The sequence below is a fragment of the Sorghum bicolor genome, chromosome 6, assembly GCF_000003195.3.
Source record: "Sorghum bicolor cultivar BTx623 chromosome 6, Sorghum_bicolor_NCBIv3, whole genome shotgun sequence".
NCBI classification, from domain to species: domain Eukaryota; kingdom Viridiplantae; phylum Streptophyta; class Magnoliopsida; order Poales; family Poaceae; genus Sorghum; species Sorghum bicolor.
This window is the reverse complement of record NC_012875.2, coordinates 47,771,902-47,795,299: the sequence shown is the minus strand read 5'-3', so window position 1 is coordinate 47,795,299 and position 23,398 is coordinate 47,771,902. Positions and strand designations below refer to the sequence as shown.

The 23,398-nt window shown below is 43.8% G+C and overlaps 4 protein-coding genes across 5 annotated transcripts; 2 read left to right on the top strand and 2 right to left on the bottom strand.

Moving 5' to 3' along the window:
• Positions 1,209-5,286, top strand: LOC8073443 (DNA translocase FtsK 1). Its single transcript, XM_002447927.2, has 2 exons — positions 1,209-2,109; positions 4,858-5,286. Exons 1-2 carry the CDS (start codon positions 1,288-1,290, stop codon positions 5,017-5,019), a joined length of 984 nt encoding a protein of 327 aa, XP_002447972.2. The 5' UTR covers positions 1,209-1,287; the 3' UTR covers positions 5,020-5,286.
• LOC8073442 (14-3-3-like protein GF14-6) lies at positions 6,087-9,783 on the bottom strand. Its single transcript, XM_002446581.2, has 6 exons — positions 9,630-9,783; positions 8,496-8,940; positions 8,332-8,410; positions 8,085-8,207; positions 6,590-6,706; positions 6,087-6,470 (listed from the first exon to the last, which is right to left on the bottom strand). Exons 2-6 carry the CDS (start codon positions 8,900-8,902, stop codon positions 6,411-6,413), a joined length of 786 nt encoding a protein of 261 aa, XP_002446626.1. The 5' UTR covers positions 8,903-8,940; positions 9,630-9,783; the 3' UTR covers positions 6,087-6,410.
• Positions 15,553-18,162, top strand: LOC110436227 (lysine histidine transporter-like 6). Of its 2 annotated transcripts, none has more exons than XM_021462703.1 (8): positions 15,553-15,668; positions 15,771-15,904; positions 16,018-16,401; positions 16,492-16,885; positions 17,002-17,107; positions 17,230-17,321; positions 17,411-17,479; positions 17,606-18,162. In XM_021462703.1, exons 1-8 carry the CDS (start codon positions 15,639-15,641, stop codon positions 17,702-17,704), a joined length of 1,308 nt encoding a protein of 435 aa, XP_021318378.1. In that variant the 5' UTR covers positions 15,553-15,638; the 3' UTR covers positions 17,705-18,162. The 2 variants fall into 2 exon arrangements, with proteins under 2 accessions (XP_021318378.1, XP_021318379.1); XM_021462704.1 differs by having other exon boundaries at positions 15,563-15,668; positions 15,749-15,904.
• LOC8057481 (protein FAR1-RELATED SEQUENCE 5) lies at positions 21,760-22,785 on the bottom strand. The gene has a single exon (XM_021463603.1). The coding sequence runs from the start codon at positions 22,783-22,785 to the stop codon at positions 21,760-21,762; it is 1,026 nt and encodes a 341-aa protein (XP_021319278.1).

Genomic DNA, 23,398 nt, shown 5'->3' with positions numbered 1-23,398 from the left:
GTGTATGCTTGGATTATTTGCAGCGGCAACACTATATAGGCTCTATTTGGTACAGCTAACAACAGCTTCATGAGCTGTTCTGAGTTATTTTTTTTCCAAACACTTGTTTCCAAAACAGCTTCATGGGTGAAACTGTTTTTCTTTCCCTCTCACAAAAATATTAGTTAGGATAAAGCTGAAAAAAGTAGCTTATTCTAACTCTCTCCCTCATTACTCTCTTCCATCTATGCAAGAAGTAGTTAGTGAAGCTATTTTACTAAATATTTTTTTTAAATAGCTTTATCTAGAAATTTACTCATGAAGCTATTTTCTAAAAAAAAATAGTTTTACTAGTCAAATTGAAGTTGGCAAGTTGTATGGTTCTGTAGGTAGATGGCCTTGATTTTCCTGTAGACAAGATTTTTCTTGCTGACTGAGGTGAGCCTTAATTAATTCTCCTATCCTGGCAAGGATCTCGTTGCTTTTGCAACTGAGGTGAGGGCAAGCTTGCACACAACAAGCCCACCCCTAATAGCAAGCTGAAACATTGAAAATTGTTGCTAGCATGAGAACTGAGACAAAGCTAGGCCTTGTTTAGTTCCCACCGAAATCCAAAAAAGTTTTCAAGATTCTCCGTCACATCGAATCTTGCGGCATATGTATAAAGCATTAAATATAGACGAAAAACAAAAACTAATTACACAGTTTGTCTGTAAATCGTGAGACAAATTTTTTAACCCTAATTAATATATGATTAGATAATATTTATCACAAACAAACGAAAATGCTAAATCTTTTTGTCTAAACAAGGCCCTAACCAAACATCCAAGGATAGGCAAGGTTTGGGCGAGGAACCAAACATGCCGGCTCGTGCCCCGTCGTGCACTCGACCGAGGAGAGCATCCGGCCTGGCCAGTCTCGCTGGAAGCTCTGCACAGTTTGGCCCATCGCGGATGGCCCGTCTCGTGAGCGCGACCCGCTGCCTCGCCTCGCCTGCGTCGTGGTGGCGGGGCCGTTGGGTAGCGACGCGGCGACGCCGACAGACGCGACGCAGCAGTCGGTGAACTGCTGGTGGTGGTGGCCTCGCCCGCCCGACAGTTTGTCAAACGCCCAGGCCGAATCCAACGGATAGTCAAGTCAGGTGCGGCGGGACCATGTGACGCTGGCCCTTGCAAATTTGCAAATTCTCTAGCCATCCCGTGTCATGCCGACGCCGCCTGGCCAGTGGCCACTGCCAAGGTGACCAAGCCACAGGCTACAACAATCTCACTCACCCCTCCTCCTGTCGATCAGACTGTACGTATATGAATGAAAGACATCAGCGTCGTGCTCAAAGGTGCATGGTGTCATTCGTACCCAAACAAGGAAGCGGCTCCAAACAGCAAAAACCATAGGTTCGTCTGGGGAAGGAGGAAAAGGAAACTCACACGCCTCGTCTCAAAAGCTGCTCCCACGAATTCGTGGAGCAGCAACCAAACCTCGCGTCGCACCCCAAGGCGAGCGAAGGCGGCCAAACCCCAAGGAAAACGAAAAACCCAGCCGACCACCACTCCCTGTCTCCCTGCAGATCACCTCGCCATCTCCCTCCTACTCCTCTCCTCGCACGCGGGGTCGCCATGCCCCATTGCCACTGCCGCTGCTGAGTGCCGCCGTGGGAGGATCCGCCCGCAGCGCAGGCCAGCTGCTTCTCCGCTGGAGTCTGGAGCACGCGCGCCGGGGCGCATGGACCCGGCCTCCGAAGAGCTCGACCGCCGCAGCCGCTACCTGAGCGCGCTCGTGCGCCGCGCCAAGCTCGCCGACCCGCCGCAGCCCGAGCCGGAGCCGGAGCCGGAGCCGGAGGTGGTGGAGACCAAGGCGAAGGCGAAGGCGGGCGTGGAGCCGGAGCTGAAGGCGTCGCCGCGCCCGCACGTCGGCGGCGAGGGTAAGGGAGTCAAGGAGGAGGCCAAGGCGTCGGCGGCGGTGAAGGCCAGGGGTGAAGTGAAGGCGGCGGAGGGGAGGAAGGTGGCGGTGTGCGTGCGTGCGGCGGACATGCCGCTGCCGCTGCAGCGGCGCGCCGTCCGGATCGCCGTCGAGGCCGTCGCCGCCATGCCGCGGCTCGAGAGCAAGCGCCTCGCGCTCGCGCTCAAGAAGGTAAACCGCGGACACTGGACAGAAAGTTTTTTTCTTCTTGTTTTATTTGAACCAGTGGTATTTTATTTGTGGATTTGTTTATGCTCAGCTAAACAAATTTCTCAACTGTTATTATGTCAAAATAAAAAAATCAAAGCATGTTCGTTTCATCTATGTCACCACAAATCAAGGACAAATGCATACACAGGTTTGTGGCTAATTCGATCCAGAATAAGATCTAGAGCGTAGGATTCAAGTAGAAAAAAATGTTTAGCTCTCAAAATTTGATGCACGTGCTGCTTTGGCTGGCCTCAAATCAAACGGGAGGCAGAGACGATGCCAGATCATGTGGTTCAAGACTTTCATTTTATGAGAGATGGTCCACTATGCACCTGACAAATAGCTCTATTTATGAGATATATATAGTGCTCAGAGGATGTGCAAGAGTAGTTAATGCTTTTGCTACTATAGGTCGTCTGTAGCAGTTTCTTGTTGCAATCTTATTTCAAATTAAGAATGCTTTACGAACTGGGAGAGTGGTCCACCAATGAAGGGCTGATGTTTTTGTGCGACAAGGAAATAGAGAAGGCAAGGGGGCAGCCGGGGAGGGGTATAGGAGAATTATTGGAAGAAAACCAGTAAATGTGAGGATCGGTGATGGTTGGCTGACAGAGCAATATGTTATTTCGTAGTAAGTCATATGATCATGGAGTCACACAGCTAGATCACCTTCAGATGGAAACTGCTCAGTTTCTGACTGGTAAGTGATGTCTTTGTATCTGTTATCACTGAGAGTTACTCCATGTTTTCTTGTCAACTAAGTTGGCAAGACAACATGCAACTGTGCACGTTATGGCTTCATTGATCTGATCAAAATGGTGATGCCAAACAAAGTTTGCCCAAGAACTTCTTCCATTTTTATTTATTTATTTATCATAACAAACCATCAAAGGGCCAGCTTTTATTGAAAGGTTAACAGAGTACATAACTGGGGGACAACAGTTTACCACACAGTTCTAAACACAGGTCATTGAGCACAGCACTGCCTGAAACTGACTCGACTCCTGCCTCAAGTCCTCAACAAACTTAGCAAACCACCGAAAAATATAAAAGACCACATAAGTCAAACTGCAAATTTCCACAGCACTTGCCGATGATCCTCCCGCAAAAACCATCAAAAACAACATCAAGAAGAAACTAATCTTCAACACCAACTATTAGCCACCACCATCTTCAGACTTGCTTCAGAGCATCAGTAAACTTGCCCATTAGCCTGTCCACTTCCACAGACTCTTTCCCTTTCAAGATGATCTTCAATTGATTGACTAAGCTTTTTGCTCTATGCATCACTGTTGTTGGGTCCTTCATCAGCTTGTTGTTGTCTTGTTGATACCATATCGTTCCTCGTTTTCTGTAGTGCTCAAAGTACACCTGCACAGCAAAATATCATCCACTTCTCTAACTCTGGCAGGTTTCTTTCATTTTCTTTTCTGTCTAACTCATGTCTGATTGTCTAACCAACCTTTTTTTGTCGAGCACGCATGAGTTGTATCTTTGTATGAGGGAGGGAGAGTCCCTTAGGCCTTCCACAGCTTAGGCTTACGAAGATGCTTCAAACAGAGTTTTCAGGCACTACTTCTCAGACTGCAACTACCGGTGACGATGCCAGGAAATTGGGGACCAAAGCAAGTAGATGCGTCAATGCCCAAACTGTAAAAGGAATATTTTGTTCATTGCACACCAATTTCCTGAGGCTAGTTAACTATGCCACTGTTTATTATTTATGGGACCCACTAAGATGAAACAGTGTAAAACTGTGAGGTGGCGGACATGAACAGTTAGGCAACGCTCACGCTGTGGAAGGCACAACACAACCCACTTATCACTCAAAAATAATTAATATGGGGCTGCAAAAAAATCAAGACAAAAAAACCATTTTCACTTTCCCTGTTAAACAATAATGGAGGCACTTAGAATTACTGAGTTAGATGTGCTCCTAATTTTCACATAGCTACTACTTCTACTTGTCTGTGTTGGAGTGTCTTCCTTATTCCTTATCTGCACCCTTTGTGGTGTAAGTTGGTTATGGGTCGTCATGAAACTAAGGTGATAAGATTTGGTTGGTTCTGTCACAATATTGAGCAAACAACCTCAGTTGTTGCTAATTATGTTCTTTTTGTTCCTTCCCCCCTTCTACTTGAGTATTTGGTCTCGTTTAACTGCTAATGCATGTAAAGTATCACTTGTGATCCCTATTTTGTATTCTTGAATTTATCCATATTTCTTATCTAGAGAAACTAGAATGCTGGCATCATTGGAAAAACTTTTTTAGATTTCCACAGAAAGAAAAAGGCTTGATGTACATGTGACCATGTGGGTTAATGTTAAAATTTGGCAATTTGCTATGAATATGTTACTAGAATAGCCAGTTTTTTTTTGTCCACGAGCATTCCTTTGTGTTTTACACAATTCTCTTGCATGTTCAAGAAAACAAAATTTGTTGGTTTTTTTTTAAAAAAAATTAAAAAAAAACTGTTTCTCATGTTAGCATGCACTGCTCCCTGGATTTTGTTTGGCCCTGCTAAATCGGTGGTCCTTTTCTTCTCTCTCAAGTCACAGGGTATGCCTTATGCGACGTGCTTGATGACCTGCTGTTGTGTTTGGTTGGAAGTATCAATGGTTTTATTTTCATGATTGTGTTCTTCGGTTCTCGCTGTTCATGATATCTGATGACTGATTTTTCCTTTCCTTCTTTTTTGTGATTCGAAGGATTTCGATACAACATATGGGCCTGCATGGCACTGCATTGTCGGCACAAGCTTTGGTTCCTATGTTACTCACTCATTGGGAGGTTTCTTGTACTTCTCCGTTGACAAGGCCTACATTCTTCTCTTCAGAACTGCCGTCCAGCCACTTGCTCAGCCGCAATGAGACCTGGGATTCTGTTTACTCAAACAAGTGTAGATGCAGCGCAAATTGTAACTTTGAACAGAATAGATGATGTTCAACACACCTTGGTGCCGCGTTTAATTTTCATCTGTACACAAAACCGTAGAACAGCCATGCCTCTGTAACTTCTGCGTTGTACTGTGCTGCTGACCTGCTGTGTAAACGTTCTTGTGCTGTGTCCTGGAGTTACAGAGCCTGACTGTCAGATCTCAATCTCCAGCTTTACTTTGTGGTTACTCATTCGAGCTAGTGGGGCCCGTGATGATCTCTCAAGCCTCAACGGTCCCTCCTAGCGGCTCCTGCTGCGCTGTGCCGAACGGTGGGTGCCGAAACAGCTCAAACTAGAGAGAAGCCAGAATAGTTTTTGTACTGAGAAATCGGAGCCGCTATAACGTGGTTTCTCTTGGCTCCTAACAAATGTGGCATAAAACTGTACCAAAATAAAATCAGAGCCATGTCAAACTAGTCCTTATTTTGGGATAGAGTGAGTATTTCATTACACTAATAATAAAGTATATGGAAAACAATGGTATTTAGGATACTACCTACACCCCACCCCCACAAAAAAAAAAACCAATTCTACGTATAAAAATATATATGACATGACAATTCTAATGATATTTACTTGATATATATAAATTTGATATTTTTGTATACAAAGACCTAGTTAAACTGAAGTCTAATTGACTTCTCAAAGGTCGAGAACTTCCTTTTAAAAAGATGGAATAGCGACATATGACTCGCTCAGGCTCAAAGGCACTCAATGTGTATGAAACGAATCACGGAATCGCTATATCAATTTGATCTCTTTTTAGTCCTACTACACAACTCACAAAAAGAATATTCAACTCAGACAGAGAGTATCCTGAATTGTACGTCTGTACAGATTTCTAGATCTAGAATTTTAGCCTGATCCAAGTGTTTAGATAGATCATCTAGATTTCAGCGATTTACGGATTCTAGAGTCACCAAACAGAACGCGTTCATCATTGAGAATGGAACAGACAAATGTGAATGTCCCACTGACCCTGTAAGGAATCAAGAGAACAAAAAAGCAAGACCACAGAGACCAGCCATTGATTTAGGACCACTCACAATAAACAGCGATGAAAAGGTAAAATGCAAGTGACAACAGTTTAAAGGGCTTCCCAACCCAACCAGGCCTGGCTCCAGTGCCCCCGCCTGAAACAAGGTGGGACACCGAGGCCTTGCCCGGCAGCATCTCATATGGGGAGCCCCCAAATTTTCCCGACAATAATCATAACACGGCTACAAGGGTCGCACCCAAGAAACTAGGGTCCAGATCACATTGCATAGTGTCATTAGACAGCAGCAAACACTAGCTACTAGTTTCTAGGCACGTAAAGCCGGCTTTACTGCCCCTCGCTCGAGTCACGCTTGGGTGCCTCCCTGATCTCTTCAGCAGGGTCCTCCTGCAGCCATAGGGTCAAGTTAGTATTAGGGAAATGCGATTGTTCAGGAAAAGGTTGATTTCAGGAAGATCCAATTCAAGAGTGCGAACAGAACTTTGTATTAGGGACATGGATCTTACCGAGATGTCAGAAGTCCATAGGGTCAAGTTATCACGGAGGAGCTGCATGATCAAAGTGCTGTCCTTGTAGGACTCCTCGCTCAGGGTGTCCAGTTCCGAGATGGCCTCGTCAAAAGCCTGCAAATTGCCCAGGAGGGAACATCAGCATGATGTCTTTCACATGTCAATGGTCTCAGCTCTCAACAAAGAAACGAACTATAAAAACAATTACGATGTCCATTCTTCTTTCCAGTTGTGGAAGACTTCAGACCAGACACGGTAAAAAAAACATTCAAGCGCATGAGCTAGCTACAATATTTGAGAAGATCAAACACATTGCGATTTAATGGCATGACAAACTACGCAAAGTCTACTCACAGAAACAAAACTGACCAAATACATATACCCAAAAAAAAAAATGGAGAATACCAATATTGCTTAATGCCCAACTTTTTGTGAGCCACTGAGGACCTAAAACCTAAACTATTAGAACAAACAATTTCAACAAGTGCAGAATATACTGTAATATTTTATTTTCCTAAAGTCAATTTGACATTGATCTAAAAGGATTTGAATAACTGTTCAAGGACATATTTAAATTCATTGCAGATAATAGCTTAATACAAAGTAGCAGCCAACCAAAGGACATAATAACAAAAGGTTAGGTACACCCAATAGGATGCTCTAGTGTGCACACACTCAGCACAACAGTTGACTGCAATTAAAAGGTGTTGTCTCCCAAAAATACTTGGTTCCAAGAAATTTCCATTGTTGTATAAGTCAATGACAGAATAGTGAACCAAAACGTTAGGTTTCCTGTCCATATCACAACTTGTGCACCAACCAATCCATGTATAAAAAGAACACATTTATAACTGCAGGTGTGACATCGAAAAACAATTACTCCCTCAATTTTTTGCACAATGTATTAGGTTTGCCTTAATTCAAGTGTTTCTAACTTTGACCAACAATTTTCAGAAAAAAAGGTAGTTTCACAACATGTGAACCACATATACTATGAAAGTATTTCTCATAGTGAATCTAAAAACATAAATCTTTTGTTGTTAGCCTATATATATTTTTTAAAAAAAATGGTGCTCAAAGATAGAAATATTTGGCATAGGACAAAACTAATATATGTATGTAAAAATACAGGGAGTAGTATTTTTCATTGATGCAGTTTTAAACTTTTAATATCTAATATCTGGAGGGCTTCATAGTTCATACACCAGAAAAAATAACTTAAAATTCTCACCAAAGTAAAGGGTTGCAGCATCGAGTCTAGAGATGCATCGAAGGAGAAAAAGGCAACATAGCAAATATGGTCCTTTAGTGATCATATTGTGATACACTAATTCCCTATATGCCATTTTCCCCTTACTGCTCAATTAACAATGGTCTAAGTCATTTCATAAGTACAGCATATCATCAAAAACAGATCAGCAATTCCCCACACAAGCACTGCACATCCACATAGATAATATACTAACAAAACAGCAAATGCTGAAAAACAAACCTGCTTTGCAAGACTGCAGGCGCGATCAGGTGAGTTGAGAATCTCATAGTAGAACACTGAGAAGTTAAGTGCCAGTCCAAGCCTAATAGGGTGAGTTGGAGCAAGCTCAGCCAAAGCAATGTCCTGAATGCACAACAAACCCCTTTTCAGCAAACTTGTAATAATGATGTGAAAAAAAAACTACAAGCATAATGTTTCATCACAAACAAAATTGCACACTGATTAATAAATTAAAAAAAATGTTCACCTGGGCAGCCTTGTATGCCACCATGGTGTTCTCAGCAGCGTCCTTTCTCTCAGCTCCAGTCTTGAACTCAGCAAGGTATCTAATCATGACAACTGAATCAGTCAAACGAAAACACAATCCCAAAGCAAATGGAAGTCTTATTGGGATTCATATAATCATATTACCTGTAGTAGTCACCCTTCATCTTGAGATAGAAGACCTTGGACTCGGGAGCAGTTGAAGAGGGCACAAGGTGGGACTCGAGCAGCTTGAGGATGCCATCGCAGATCTTGGTGAGCTCAGTCTCAATCTTGCCACGGTAGTCCTTGATGAGTGTTACACGGTCCTCATTGCCACGGCCCTCCTCCTTCTGCTCAATGGAGGAGATGATGCGCCATGAGGCGCGGCGGGCTCCAATGACATTCTTGTATGCAACAGACAGGAGGTTGCGCTCCTCCACAGTGAGCTCCTCAGAGTCAACAGTCTTGGCTACCTTCTCCATGAACTCAACCATCTCCTCGTACCTCTCTGCCTGCTCCGCGAGCTTGGCCATGTACACATTTTCCTCACGGGAAAGCTCTGCTGATGCCATCTTACAGTTCGGTTTTCAAAACTTGCAGTAGGCCGGATCTGCAGGGTTGTGAGAAGCAGTGAGCTAACTTCATCGCACGATTAACATACATCAATATATGGGACAACACTTCATTGATCAGTGGCACGAATAGCTACTAGCTAGTCGAGATCTCCAGCTAGTCATATTCAGACGGGGGAATTTCTCAGAGGAAACAGCACAACTCTCAGCATGAAACAAGGAAATTCATGTTCTAGTCACGGCAAATTTAACATTATTTGAAAAGGAGAGGCTACTACAGTATCTGCTGGGCGAATTTTGCCTACAATAACCACAACTAAACCTAGCTAAAAGCATGTCTATTAGCTTCCAACACTTCCTCTAACCTTGAAAACCACCAGATCTGAGTACCTAAGTACGAACTTCCAGCGGTAAAACCCCGCCGCTTAATAAGCACTTCACAGAATCAACTGGTTCGGCTGGAGTACAGGCTTTTGACGGATCCGTACGCGTACAACATCAGATCAAGCGGGCATGGATCCCGTCCTCGCTCCTACTCGATCTAAAAGGACCCAACCACCACTAGACGCGCCCCAACCCCTTGCGGAAACGAGATGTTTAGGTCATAAATCCAACCGCAAAAACAAGCAGAGCGTCAGTGGAGAAAGGGGATCGAAGCAGCGGCGGCCCAAAATCAAGAGAGGAGGAGAAGCCGAGGGGCGCAGGAGAAGGGGAGCACGAAGGGTACCTCTGCGTGCTGTCGTCCTCGTCGAGCTCCGGCGTTCGAATTGGGGGTGCGCGAAGAGACGGCGCTGCCTGGGGTCTAGAAAAGGGCCGTCTCCGAGTCCCGCTGCCCAATCATATGGTGACGCGTGTCCTCGCCAACGTGGCAGCCCTAATCCCGCGCGGCCGCGCGGTGCATGTGGTCATCTGGCCCACCTGGCAGACGGACGGGCGGCTGAGCCATCGACGAATTCAAGGCCGTCACGACGTGTGGGGACCGGACTGCCTGCTCCACATGTCAGGGTGGCCCGCACGCCTGCCTGCCTCCCGCTGTGATGGTGGGCCCGGTGCCGCTCCGGTGGCGATAAGCTCGTCGGGCGCCTCCGGCCGCCGGGCCCCACGCAGCGAGACGACAGCCTGGAGGCGTTGGAGGAGTTGGACCGAGGGGGCGGCGCGGGGGGGTTGCGAAGGAAAAAAGGAAAAATGATGATGATTCTCGCACGGGCCGCCAAGCTGCCCGAGTTACCGACCCGTGGCCCCGCGTGGCTCGCTGGCCACGTGACGTCCCTTCGTGCGTCGGGTGCGGGTAAAGAACTGGCGGGGCGGGTGCGGGGCGGGATGGATCTGGACCTGTGGACGGGGCGTCACGACACACAGGACGGCGGCCCGGCGGGGCGTGTCGCTGAGGAGGCCGCGGGGCCCGCTCCTGCGCGAGCGTCACGTGACGTGTGGCGCGCGGCAACGACTGCCAGTCGGATGGAGACACGGATTAATGGACTTGTGTCAAGATGAATTTGAGATTAACTCAATTATAGATATTTTGGTTTTTTTCTGTATACATTACTTTTACTATATGTTTAAATATAGTGTATATTTAACTGTGTAACAAATATTATATATTTAGAAAAGTTCAAACGGTTTGTAATTTAGAATAGAGAGATTAAATTTTAATTCGAAATTAAATGTGATACAAAAATTTTTGAATGTAAATAAATAAATTAATTTGGATTCACATTCAGATACCTAACGGATTGTAAAGAACAAATATGTTTGTTTTATTGATTATGTTAATAAAAAATATTATACATGTAGAAATTAAAATATTGTATTTTAGTTCAAAACTAAATGTGGATAAAAATGTTTTTGACTGTAAGTAAAAAATATAATTTTAATTTGGATTCACATTCAGATCCCTACCTGATTGTAAAGAACAATATGTTTGTGTTATTGATGATATTAATAAAACAAATAATTATATATGTAGGAATTTTAAGTTATATTATATAGTTATAGTATATAACACATGTAGATAAAGATGATGCATAGAAGCAACATTTTTATTAATAAATATTTCTATTTTCTGAAGTATATCAAATGAAAACAAAGATTTAAATAAATAATTTAGTATAGATAAATATTTTCATCAATATAGTAAATGTATAAATCAATCTTCAATATGTAAATAAATACTTTAAACTATTTAAACTTAACATAATTATAACCATATTAAAATTGATTAAACTTAACCTTTATATATTATGTCATTATCCATAGAGATGGACTTTAAAAAGTTTAGTCGTATGTGATATTATAATTAATATAATTTACCATTAGTTATTAGTCCTAGGTACAACTTTTAAATATAGTTTCACTTGCTACTTTATTCTTCACATATACTGATCTTATCGGATAGGAGTATTTCATATATTTTTTTAATATTGGTCTAAAATTGAATACCATTTTTTTTAAAAAAAAAAATGAATTTTAGATGTTTACTTAAAATTCATATTAGAATTGGTTTAAATATAGATATCTATATTAATTTGTTTATTAGATACATATATTGGGTAATTTCTAAATATTTAGGCATCGGAGTCCATCCTAGCTATGATTGTGAGTGGTGCGAAACCGAGATGAACAGGGTTGGGCTTGACAGCACGACAACCAACCGCCATATTTTGAGCCACTCAGAGGCAGCCGTTGACGTTTTTGGCATGCCATGTTTTTGGTAGACACCTCGGTATAATGTGGGGGTGCGTGGCATTTTGGTACTTCGACGTGGAATCTAGAAATGGAGCTTTGTATAAACTATGTGTCCCACATGATTCAAAGCAACTATAGTAATGACCTCTAATATAGGGCTCCTGGTTGGGATTTGAGAGATTCTTCTATTTTTTAGATTATTAGACTCAGCCACAAAATTAACTTCAAATTAAGGCCCCTACATTTTTAGACTTATTTATTACTCATCTACTCTTATTTTTATCCTCTCCTATTCCCCTCATTGCTCGTGTCCCTGTCTAGCGACGAGGGGCTTGCCAAGAAGGAGATATAGGCCAAGGGCTCACCAGGGAGGGCCAGGCCTGGCCTCGATGGTGGCACGATGGGGGAGGCGCGGCACGGGAAAGAGTTAGGATCGAAAGAAAGACATGCAAGAAGGAGTACGATGAAAAAAAAATCTAGAAAAAAGTAGAGAGCTCCTCATGCACTCCTAAGAGATGAGGTTGGGACTGAGTTAGAACCATGTTCAATTCAAAAAAAAAATTAACTCATAGCACCAAAAAGTGAAGTAGGAGCTTTGTATAAACTATATGCACCTGTCATTACATGATTCATACGAGATGAAATTGAGAAGCAAAAACTACCTCTGCGTTTTAATGCGAAGAAACATGCATCAAAATGTGAAAATCACTCAAATGTGATTATAATTAAGAAAAACACATTTTGTCTCCTATGTGAGAACCTGGATATGGAAAATGCCAAGTCGTCTGATAGAAAATTTAGCTATTGTTACCGGGTCATTGTCATTCTCCTGGTGGGAACGTCCACTTGTCCAGTCTCCGTTTCACAAATAAGAACAGACAAGTTTGAACATAATCCCGTTTTACCTGGTCCAAAAATACGGCTAATGATGGCACGCTCTGTGTTGGTACCATTGTTTTTTTTTTTACTCCGCCTGCAACCTTGCACACCGATCACATTTGCCAGTTGCCATCATTTGTCTTCTTCCTTTATTTAGGTGATATAGTATTAGCGTTTGAGGTTAGAATGGGTAATTGAACACTTACTCTCTCTTCCTCCCTCATTTCCTCCCCATTCCGCAGTTCGGCTCTTCCCACGGCTAGTTGAGCCATCGATGTTGAACTATCGCTATAATATTAGAGTCAATTCTAAATAGCATAGTGCTACTAAGCGCAACAGTTTAGTCTATGGATTGACAACCAATGATTGCGTTGGCTATGTGTTCTAACTAAGGACTAGTATTACTTTCAAGTTCTACCAATGTTGGCGTTGGAGATTTAGTGTCTACTTAATCGGTCACCACAAGTCCTCACCAGGTGTATTATCTTGTTTTTGATACATATCGGTAATATAAGTTAAATCCTAACACTCAGAATCACAATTTTAAATTATATGATGTTTTGACTTTTTTTAATACATCGAATTTGTTAATTATCTAGATGTCTAGATACGTAGTAATTTGATGTATCAAAAAAAGTCAAAGTGATTTATAATTTGGAATGGATAGAGTATCTATTATTTTTAGAAATAAGTTCCAATTAAACATTTCTTTCAACACATATGAACTAAAACTAAAGTATCATATGAACTAGAAACAATGCATCATAATAATTTTTTTGCTATTTCTGCACCTTGTAATCTTTAATATGCTATTGTACGACAATAGGTTGGTTGGCAGATGGTGCCGTGGAATATGATGTCTATAAGGGCGTCTCCAGCGGCCTCAGTTAAATCGCCGGCTACTGTGTCAGCGAAAATAATAAAATAATAAAACAAGCCAGCTTTGAACGCAGGTCAGAGACTCAGAAATTTTCGAAAGACATGTGAGCTAGGTGATTTTTTCGTCGCTAGCGCTACAAATTTTCTCATTCTCTCTCTTCCTGATTGGACGAGCTAGTCCTCCTAGCTAGCATGCTGTCAGCCATTGGGGACGCCCTAAGGAGCTCTAAGCCTATGACATATAGACATAGTTTTATAACAAAGAAAAAAATTCAGTTCAACCAAAGCTAACTAAGAGGCTCTTTTGGGCTGATCTTTGGTGTGTTACTTACAATTTGGTGAAACTTCTCCGACGCTTTTTAGTCACACTTTAAAACCAAATGCCTCTTTCTGAGATCCTTCTTGGAGCGGATCCTATCCTCTTTGAGGCAGAAGGCTGACTTATGTTGCTACTCGTGAGCTTGATGAACAACGCTCTCATAATCTTACCCCTGATGTATCTAACACTAGTCATGAGAAGTAACACCCTAAATTTGAGGTTTTGCAATTTAATCAATTTGCCTTTAATCTATTTGGGGAGCACGGAGCAGCATAGTTTGTTGACAGTACTCGTTTCATAGGCCACACACATCATGCATTCATTGCCGTTGCAATTATTATTTCTGCATGCTTAATTTTAGTTTCTGAATTTTCTGTCCATACAAAGCTCTATTCTCGTTTCATTTAAAGGTTTCAGGTCAGAAAAAAAAAGGAAATCTATTTGTTTTGGGTTGAGCCTAGCTCTGGTTGTCCTTTCCCGTGTCCCCTCCCTCTATTTCTTAGTTGGGCTGAGGCCCATCAAACTCGGACTAACGGTAAATAAATTATTCTACCTCTTCTGAATTATAGTCATTCTTATTTTTCACCTTAAACTCTAAAACCAAATATGAAATATCTTAATCCTTGAAGTCCCAAAACCATTTAAATTATCTCCATGTCCTGGTTTGGAGTGGTTTTGAAGATAAATTTATCTTTTTTAGTTTAAAAAAAGTAAATAATTGGTAGTATTCCCTTCTTTTCAAAATATAAGACGTTTTGTCTTTTCTAGATACACTGTTTTTTCTATGTCTAAACATGTTATATATCTAAATGGATATTAAAAGTAGCAAAACGTTTTATAATTTATAATGGAGGGAGTAGCAAGGAAAGGGCTAGTCTAGTATGAGCCTGCACAACCAAAGTTAATTCTACTTGCGCACGTTGGGACTTTGGACGAAAAACCCAAATTCTGACTTATACAAAAGTAAAGAGACCTAGCAATGCTATGTTAAAATATGTTATGTTTGACCAAATTTAAATAAAAATTTACTAATATTTAACATACTAATAAGATACCGCTAGATATATATATATTAAGCTAAAGTTCCATCTGAATGCAAAATGATGACATATGGAGATACCACACCACATAGACAAAAAAAACTATGAATATGAACACAAAATAGCTTATAGAGTGATTGGTAAGTTTATCACGACTCGTTACAAGTTCAAAGTATTTATATGCATATGATGTTAGAAGATGAAAAAAGCACACGACTAACTAAATTTTATCAGCTGTAGATACTTAAACACAGATTTCTAATGCCTATGTTGTCTTAAAGCACGAACTAATGGACTTAGTTCATTCAATTTCCGGGACTTCCTAATGACTTGAAGCTGGATTCTCTTTTGGTGTTTCACCTAAACCACGTACGACGATTTCACTTTGCATTTGATTGAGCACAGCTTTTTTTTTTCTCGAATAGCCACTGAGCACAGCTATTGTCGCCGTGGCATTCAGCTCCCCGTCCGGGCATGTACTTGCACTGTCCGAAGAAGAATCCTACTGGTAACGGAAACGAATAAACGATCATATCAAATCCGTCGCTGCTTTAATCGCGGATAGATTAACTATGCACCGGGATTGACGCGACAAAGATTCCCTGCGATTTATTCGAAACACATCTTTGCAGCCACGATAAGCTTTGATAATCCGCGGATGAACGCAGGCCTCTGCTTTTGTCTCGGCACCTAATCATCATTCTTACCGAGAACGCTAATGATCTACAGAAGCTTTTTCTTGTCTGCGGTGCGGGTACCTAAATTCCAGGACTCTTTTCCGAGAAAAAATGAGCAAGGCACATGATGCCCATTGCTCGCTGGCGAGCTGCTGCTATAAATACCACGGTGCCATACTGCCATGCCACATTGCGTTGCCCTCCTGTCCTGTATCAGCGCTAGTGTGTGGAGCAGGCGAGCAGCAATCTGACTGACCATGGTCTCCCCTTCGTCAGCTCTCCCCAAGGTTCTTGGACACGGCCGACTGACTTCCATTCCATGCATGCATGGGCCGGTTTGATTGAGACGACGATCATTCACCAGCAGGTGCTGATTTCTTGTGCTCCAGGTCGTCGATGACGCGACCGGCGATGAGGCCACCCCTCGCCGCGCCAAATGGTGGTACGTGACGTTCCACAACGTCACGGCGATGGTCGGCGCCGGCGTGCTCAGCCTGCCGTACGCCATGGCTCACCTAGGATGGTAATTAACCGACTGACCCTGACCAACGACCTGCTCTCACGGTCACGGCATGCAAATTAATGGCTCGCTGACACGAGCAGTGCTTCTTTCTTCTTGCTCCGGTTCATCATCAGGGGACCCGGGCTGGTGGCGCTGCTGGCGTCGTGGGGGATCACGCTGTACACGCTGCGGCTGCTGATCGAGCTGCACGAGTGCGTTCCGGGCGTGCGGTTCGACCGGCTCCGCGACCTCGGCGCGCATGCGCTGGGCCCGCGCCTGGGGCCCTGGGTGGTGGTGCCGCAGCAGCTCATCGTGCAGCTCGGCTGCGACATGGTGTACATGGTCACGGGCGGCAAGTGCCTGCAGAAGTTCGCCGAGTCCGTGTGCCCTCGCTGCGCGCCGCTGCACCAGTCCTACTGGATCTGCATCTTCGGCTCCTTCCAGTTCCTGCTTTCCCAGCTTCCCAACCTCGACGCCATCACCGCCGTGTCCTTCGCCGCCGCCGCCATGTCACTCTGGTACTGTAGTGCTGAGCTACGAGCAGCAGCTACGTGCATCATATGCGTGGATCTCAGTGACGAACTCGATGGCATATGCGTCGCGTGCAGCTACTCGACCATCTCGTGGGCGGCGTGCGTGGCGCGCGGGCCGGTGCGCGGGGTGAGCTACGCGTACAAGGCCGGCACGGCGGCGGACTCGACGTTCCGGGTGTTCAGCGCGCTGGGGCAGGTGGCGTTCGCGTACGCGGGGCACGGCGTGGTGCTGGAGATCCAGGCCACCATCCCGTCCACGCCAACCAAGCCGTCCAGAGCGCCCATGTGGAAGGGCACCGTCGCCGCGTACCTCGTCACCGCCGCCTGCTACTTCCCCGTCGCGCTCCTCGGGTACTGGGCCTTCGGCCGCGACGTCGGCGACAACGTCCTCGTCGCGCTGCAGCGCCCGCCCTGGCTCGTCGCCGCCGCCAACATGATGGTCGTCATCCATGTCGTCGGAAGCTACCAGGTAAGTGTTCGATAGCTAGGTTTGTCTTTGTTGGTCTGTACATACTACATGTCACTCAACTACTGAAGACGAAACACAAAAATGGCCTCTGAATCTGCAACATGAACATCCGACAGGTGTATGCGATGCCAATATTCGAAAGCATCGAGACGATTCTGGTGACAAGATTCAGGCTGCCGCAAGGACTACTCCTCCGTCTCGTGGCCCGATCGGCTTACGTCGGTACGTATGAACTGAAACTGACAGAGAGACTGAAAAAACCTTCAATTTTCGCATGCTCTGCCAACTGGACTTGACATCATTCATGTCTGTGAACCACGGCGCGCGGCGCCATTGCTTTGCAGCATTCACGCTGTTCATCGCGGTGACCTTCCCGTTCTTCGGCGACCTCCTCGGCTTCTTCGGAGGGTTTGGGTTCACGCCGACCTCCTACTTCGTAAGCTGCAGCAGCCTTCCACACTGACACGGCCAAACAATTCTTTAGATTTATTACCAGTGACGAAACTTGTTGGATTATCTTCGCAGCTCCCCTGCATTCTGTGGCTGAAGATCAAGAAGCCGCCGAGGTTCAGCGCGTCGTGGTGTGCCAACTGGGTAATTAAGCGACGCCTGTTCTTCTTCTTCCTCGCGTTCTTTTCCAAACTGGGAGAGTTCAGAGCTGGGACATGGGACTGGCCTCTGCCTGCTCACGTTTGCTTCGTCCGCGTGTGTCTTTGTCAGGGCTGCATCGTCGTCGGAGTGCTGCTGATGATTGTGTCCACCATCGGCGGCTTACGGAGCATCGTCCAAGACGCGTCGACGTTCCAGTTCTACTCCTGAAAATCCTGATGCTTGCATGTAGGAGGAGTACGTGACATCGTTCCAGCAGACCGTCGCCCTCGTGGACGCAGTTCGTTCGTTCTACCTTTTCTTACAGGTTTTGGGGGTACGGTGTGGCTGCAGTCTGCCGAAACGCAGAGGACGATGCAATGCAACAATTAATCTGTACTCGCTACGTCGGTATGTGGTGTGTTCTACGGGTTCTCATACAAGACAGCGCGTACAGCGTGCCCAAGGACTCCAACTTGCTTGTAGCTGTGTCTCTTTGCGAGTGCCACGCACGGCGCCGTATGTATTTTGTACTACTTTGTACGTACCTTATATAACACAAAGTATTAGAGTTTTACTGTCATAGCATGGCGTGGCCGAAAAATGTGAGGCAAGAATTGGCGTGTGGTTCAGGGAAGGAGCCTTCCCTGTGCGCTGAACTTAATAATAAACTGTTGGAACTTCTGCAAGGTGTGGTTGCGAGGTGCAGATTAGACGAATAATCTAGCGATAGTAAAATGTAAATTACATTCGCGTCTTACATGGTACTACATGTAATGCGATCATCTAACATGTGACAGATTTTCTCTATCAAGACATGTTAGGTTTTAGAAAGATCAGAAGACGACACGTAACACATAAGCAAAAAAAAACTTTTTAAATAAGAAGTGATTTCGATAACACACCGCCAATTTCTAGCTCCAAAAACAAATATTTACATCAATATAAATCCTACACAACATTAGTACAAATTGTATATCGATGGAAATAGCATAAATAGAAAATTAACTATAACAAAATTTAATCCCTAATATATACTAGTATAATGCCCTTGCTAACGCTACGGCTATCTCTGGGGAATGTTATTAAACACAATCAATTCCAATCAGAAATATTTGTTTCTAACTATTCTATGGTCATTTCAGCTCTTCTCTTCGTTCTTGCATGTTCATTTTCTCCAACGAGTGTTAGAATACCTGTGTAGAGTACCATTTTTTATGAGGTCAGTCATAGTAGTAGAGATATTAAAAAAAAGAAACTTGGTGACATAAGAAGCATGAAGTTCTATATTTGACATTTACTGCTGCACAAAGGTAGTCTAATTTCTGTCGTGGTTTCTATGACAAGGCCACCATGGCTATGATCTTCGTAGTTGCAATTGCTTCGGTATTATCATCGTTCAATATAATTTGTGATTTTTGGTCCAATTAATTACTTACAACACAAGAACTATTACGTTGAAAGTAAAAAACAAACCCACATAACATGTCCACTGTCCAAGTCAATCATAAACCAAGACAACAATTGGATGACTCCAAATTAATTAGAAAATGTTAACATATATTACTTTAGCGACAATCTTATAACGGCCAACATAAACTAGATATTGTAGTCACTAAAGTGAGGTACCCATTTGTTATTTCAAAAGCATGAATTGCATAGCTGCAAACCAAGCACAGAGGTATATTTTTTTCTCGAATACGCAAAAGATTTGCGCATCTTTTGTATTAAGTAGGAAAAACTTTTACACGACGTGCCGACTTGCAGCGCACTAAGGAGGACATGAATGAGTACATTTAAGCACAGAGGTACGTTAAAAATTGTAAATTCAGACAATAAGCAACTAAACAATAAACACCATGTAAATTTAGATTAAATTTAAATGTACCACCAAGATGGAGTTATGATATAAAGGTGAAGACCACAAATTTCATTTCAACTAAAAATGACAGCAAAAGAAGAATTATAACATTTTATCCTCCTTGGAACGGGAACGGGACTCAACACCTGGTGGGGAATTCCATGTTGACATCCTAAGCCACCATCATGAAATGTCCTTTCTTACGCGTGCAATGGTGGGATGCTAATGGAGACATTGGGGATTGTTAGTCCTAAACCTTTGATTTGGACCGCGACAACTGATATTTTGGGTCTTCTTGGTACATGACTTTTCCACTGTACGTTGTAGTCGACTGCAGATAAGCTTTGCCTATTACATACTACCCCATATTACGTTGAGATTAACCATGTGTAATCACTTCTAAATATGTGGATAGGGTCATCGTCCTACCTGCCGCTGTCGTTTTCCTCGCTTACAAGGAACTGTTCCACTTCTACCCATCTCTTGCTCAAGTCAGTGTTTATTTAGGCCCTGTTTGGTTCCACCAACTAAATTTTAGCTAGCTAAATTTTAGTCACTTTAGTAGCTAAAGTTCCAAACACATTGACTAAAAGAGGCTAAAATAGTTTAGTTCCATTAGTCACTCAAGTGTAGCTAAAATAATTTTAGCTAGCTAAAATTTAGTTGGTGGAACCAAACAGGGCCTTAGTTTAGCTGTGAGCTATGAAAAAACCGTTTTCGAGTTGGGAACTATAAAAAAAATATTTATAAGCTATATGTCGTAAAACGTCTCCATTAAGAAAGGGTAAGGCTGGAAGCCAAAATCTGGAAGTTACCAAAAATATATTATGTGAAAGTGAAAGTATCTATTTCTAGGGCAACTGCTCCGGTACTCCTTTTTTCAAAATTTTGCACGAATCTTAAAGCACATAATTTAATGAATTAATTGTTTTATTATTTTGCTTCTGGGTCCCGCCTAGGCTCAGCCCGTCCAAGCCAAAGCCCTGGTCCAGCCCGTCCAAGCCCATCCCATGGCCTCCGAGACGGCGTCCGACGGCGTCGGCAGAAAAAAAAACTTCTACTCGTATGGGGAGGCGCCGGCACTCACCCGCCGCGGCACCAGCGGCAGACGGCGGCTGGCCGCGACTAGCCGCGACACCGGCGGATGGAGGAGGACCGCCGCGCCGGACGCGTCACCGGCCGAGGGAGGCCCCGTCCCTGACCCTGCCGCCCCCGGTCAGTAGGAACCGGCCCTCACCTCCGTTCAGGCGGCGGCCGGCCGCGACTAGCCGCGACACTAGCGAATGGAGGAGGACCGCCGCGCCCGACGTGACACCGGCCGAGAGAGGCGCTGTCCCTGACCCTGTCGCGCCCCCGTCGGCAGGAGCCGGCCCTCGCCTCCGTTGCGCTCCTCTCCGACCCGAGGACGACGACATCTCCAGCGGCGCAACTGCGCAAGCCGCATGGCCGATGGAACCGAGCTTGCCTGCTAGGGGCAGAAGAACGGGCCCTCCGAACACTGAAGGATCACAACCATCGTATGGCTGTAGCTCCTTCCGTTGCAGAGCTTGGCATGCAGCCATTCAACAAGACATCACCAGAGTGCGTCACCTTCAAGTCCTTTTCACTGCAACAAAGACGCCCAACAAAGAGGTTGAATGCATATTTGAACAGCATCAACAGAGAGTGCAAATTGGAAGAATCGATGCATAGAGTGGCCCTGCTGCTTGCATAGAGTGCACTTGTATTGCCGTTTCTCAACAAATGATTTGTACCTCTTCTTGGACAAACCATCTACGTTCGAATTGTTTGGCACATTGCTATTCTTCCTGGGTGCACCTTTGGCGGCAGCAATAATTAGATCAAAAACTGAACCGATTGTAGTATGCCAAGTTTGATCATTAAAATGAACCGACCTCTGCTCATCTCTAGCATCATGGTCAGTCTTGTGTTTTTTTGAAATGAGGTTCCCCAAGTACTGCTTAACTCCACAAAACTGTTCATGATTCTTTGATGCAACATCAAATGCTTCAGCCCCTAGCACAATAAGTTCACTGAACCTTGATCTCTTCGTGGTCCAAACATGTAGAGCGCTTTTTCTCTTGGAAGGAAGGCCACCCTTGGCGTCCTTTAAGTGTCGTTGCAACATACAACACTTTGGTATTTCATATATTTTTAGATGATCCAAAACATGAAAAATATGAGCGCAAGGGAGACCATCACGTTCCATCTTACGGCAGCTGCAGTGAATTGTGTGGCCTGAAGTATCAGACCAGTAGTCCACCTCAAACACTGATTTTTTCTTGTCATTGTGTACTAGAAAATATCTCAATAATCCTATCATGTATACGATAATCATTAATCTTCAATAATTCATGCTGCAACAAAAAAAAGTTAGCGGCCGTAAATATATGGGAACAAGCCACTTCAATCTCTTTGTATTTTGTTAAAGGCACTGAAGTGCCTTCGACTGTGAAGATCGGCAATCAAATTCAACCTCAGTTTCACGAAGGCGCGATACGCAGTTGTCATAGTGCTTAACCAAGTCAAGTAATGACATATATATGTCCAGGTGCCTATGAAGACTAGAATTGAGACTTTCACTTCTCTGATTACTTCTCATACCTAGGAAAAACTTGTCCCTTTGAAAAGCAGCAGCCCATAGTTTTCTATTTTTGTACATCATTGCAAGCCACTCTCTATTTGTTCCAGTCTCGTACCCCGAAAGAAAGGCATTCCATCTGGCTTCAAATGTTTCTGAACTAGCATAATACAAAAGTGTGCGGAACCCATCCAAGCAGTTGCTATGCAAATGCTTCAGAATATTTTTCTCCATGTGCCATGAACAAATGTGATGACTTACACCAGGAAGCACTTGCCGAATAGCTTTAATCATGGAGTAATCGCCATCAGTAGTTACTGATTGTGGTTTCTTCTGACACATTGCTTTCAGAAATGCTTGGAGAACCCATACATACGAATCAGCCCGCTCATCACAAATGATGCCACAACCAAAAACAGTTGTGTTGCGGTGATGGTTCAGCCCAACAAATGGGACAAATGGCATCTTATACCTATTCATCCGATAAGTGCTGTCAAAGACGACCACGTCACCAAATGATTGGTAGTCCATACGAGATTGAGTATCGCACCAAAATAAGCTCATAAGAGGACTGTCATCATCTACTTTATAATCAAAGTAAAAATCTGGATCAGTGTTCCTCCTCTTCAGCAGCAAACCTAGAATTGTCCTTGCATCACCTTCTGCGATTCTTGACCTCTTGTTCTTGGAACAATAGTTGTAAATATCCTTAGTAACAATGCCAACTTTGTCATATCCTCCATATCTGCATTGAAGAACATCTCTTATGACATGCTTACGGATTCCAGCAGCTTCCATTGACATGATCTCATTTCTATGGAAATCCTTAATCTTCCGGTGAGACCATAGGAACGGAACTTCATCAGGCATAGCTAGGCGATGGTTATGCTCATCCACAAATTATTCACGTACCATACTCCACGAGATCTGTGTAGTCTAATATCAAGTAATGCTCTGCAATCACATCGAGTTAGGGCTCGTGGTCTACGGCTGTACTCTTCCTTATCCAGCCATTTTCCATCTCGCTCGCCTTCTCTACAACACACAAACCGCCTGAACACAATTGCCCCTGACTTCTCGCTACGTCTCACTTTCTCCTTTCTAACACTGAAACCCTTGTCCCTTGCATAATTATTATAGAATGTGAATGCCTCATCTTCACTTGAAAAGTCTGATTTGCTATGCTCCAGAACTCATCCATTTTCTTGTACGTGTCAGCTTGCTGCAAATGAAAATGTCAAATATTTTGCTCAATACTTGACATCATACATTACTAAATTGGACATCAGTTGCACAAAACTGATATTGTTATTAATTTTACCTTTCCATAGTTGGCCTTGCCACCACCAGAATGGTTGCCTTTCAATGGACAACTTGTATTCATAAAGGTGTCCGCATCATCTAACCTACTATCATCACCATCCTCACAGAACCATTACAATGCAACACTAATTATTATTCTTCTAGTATCTAGAGTAAACTT

Bases quoted from the DNA above. Each gene is read 5' to 3' on its own strand.
- LOC110436227 (XM_021462703.1), top strand. From the start codon at position 15,639: ATGGTCTCCCCTTCGTCAGCTCTCCCCAAG. The intron at 16,886-17,001 runs GTAAGTGTTCGA...AACATCCGACAG, and splicing joins ATGTCGTCGGAAGCTACCAG to GTGTATGCGATGCCAATATT. The intron at 17,322-17,410 runs GTAAGCTGCAGC...TTATCTTCGCAG, and splicing joins TCACGCCGACCTCCTACTTC to CTCCCCTGCATTCTGTGGCT.
- LOC8057481 (XM_021463603.1), bottom strand. From the start codon at position 22,785: ATGCCTGATGAAGTTCCGTTCCTATGGTCTCACCGGAAGATTAAGGAT.
- LOC8073443 (XM_002447927.2), top strand. From the start codon at position 1,288: ATGAAAGACATCAGCGTCGTGCTCAAAGGTGCATGGTGTCATTCGTAC. The intron at 2,110-4,857 runs GTAAACCGCGGA...TGTGATTCGAAG, and splicing joins TCGCGCTCGCGCTCAAGAAG to GATTTCGATACAACATATGG.
- LOC8073442 (XM_002446581.2), bottom strand. From the start codon at position 8,902: ATGGCATCAGCAGAGCTTTCCCGTGAGGAAAATGTGTACATGGCCAAG. The intron at 8,411-8,495 runs GTAATATGATTA...TGTCATGATTAG, and splicing joins ATGAAGGGTGACTACTACAG to ATACCTTGCTGAGTTCAAGA. The intron at 8,208-8,331 runs GTGAACATTTTT...TTGTGCATTCAG, and splicing joins TGGCATACAAGGCTGCCCAG to GACATTGCTTTGGCTGAGCT.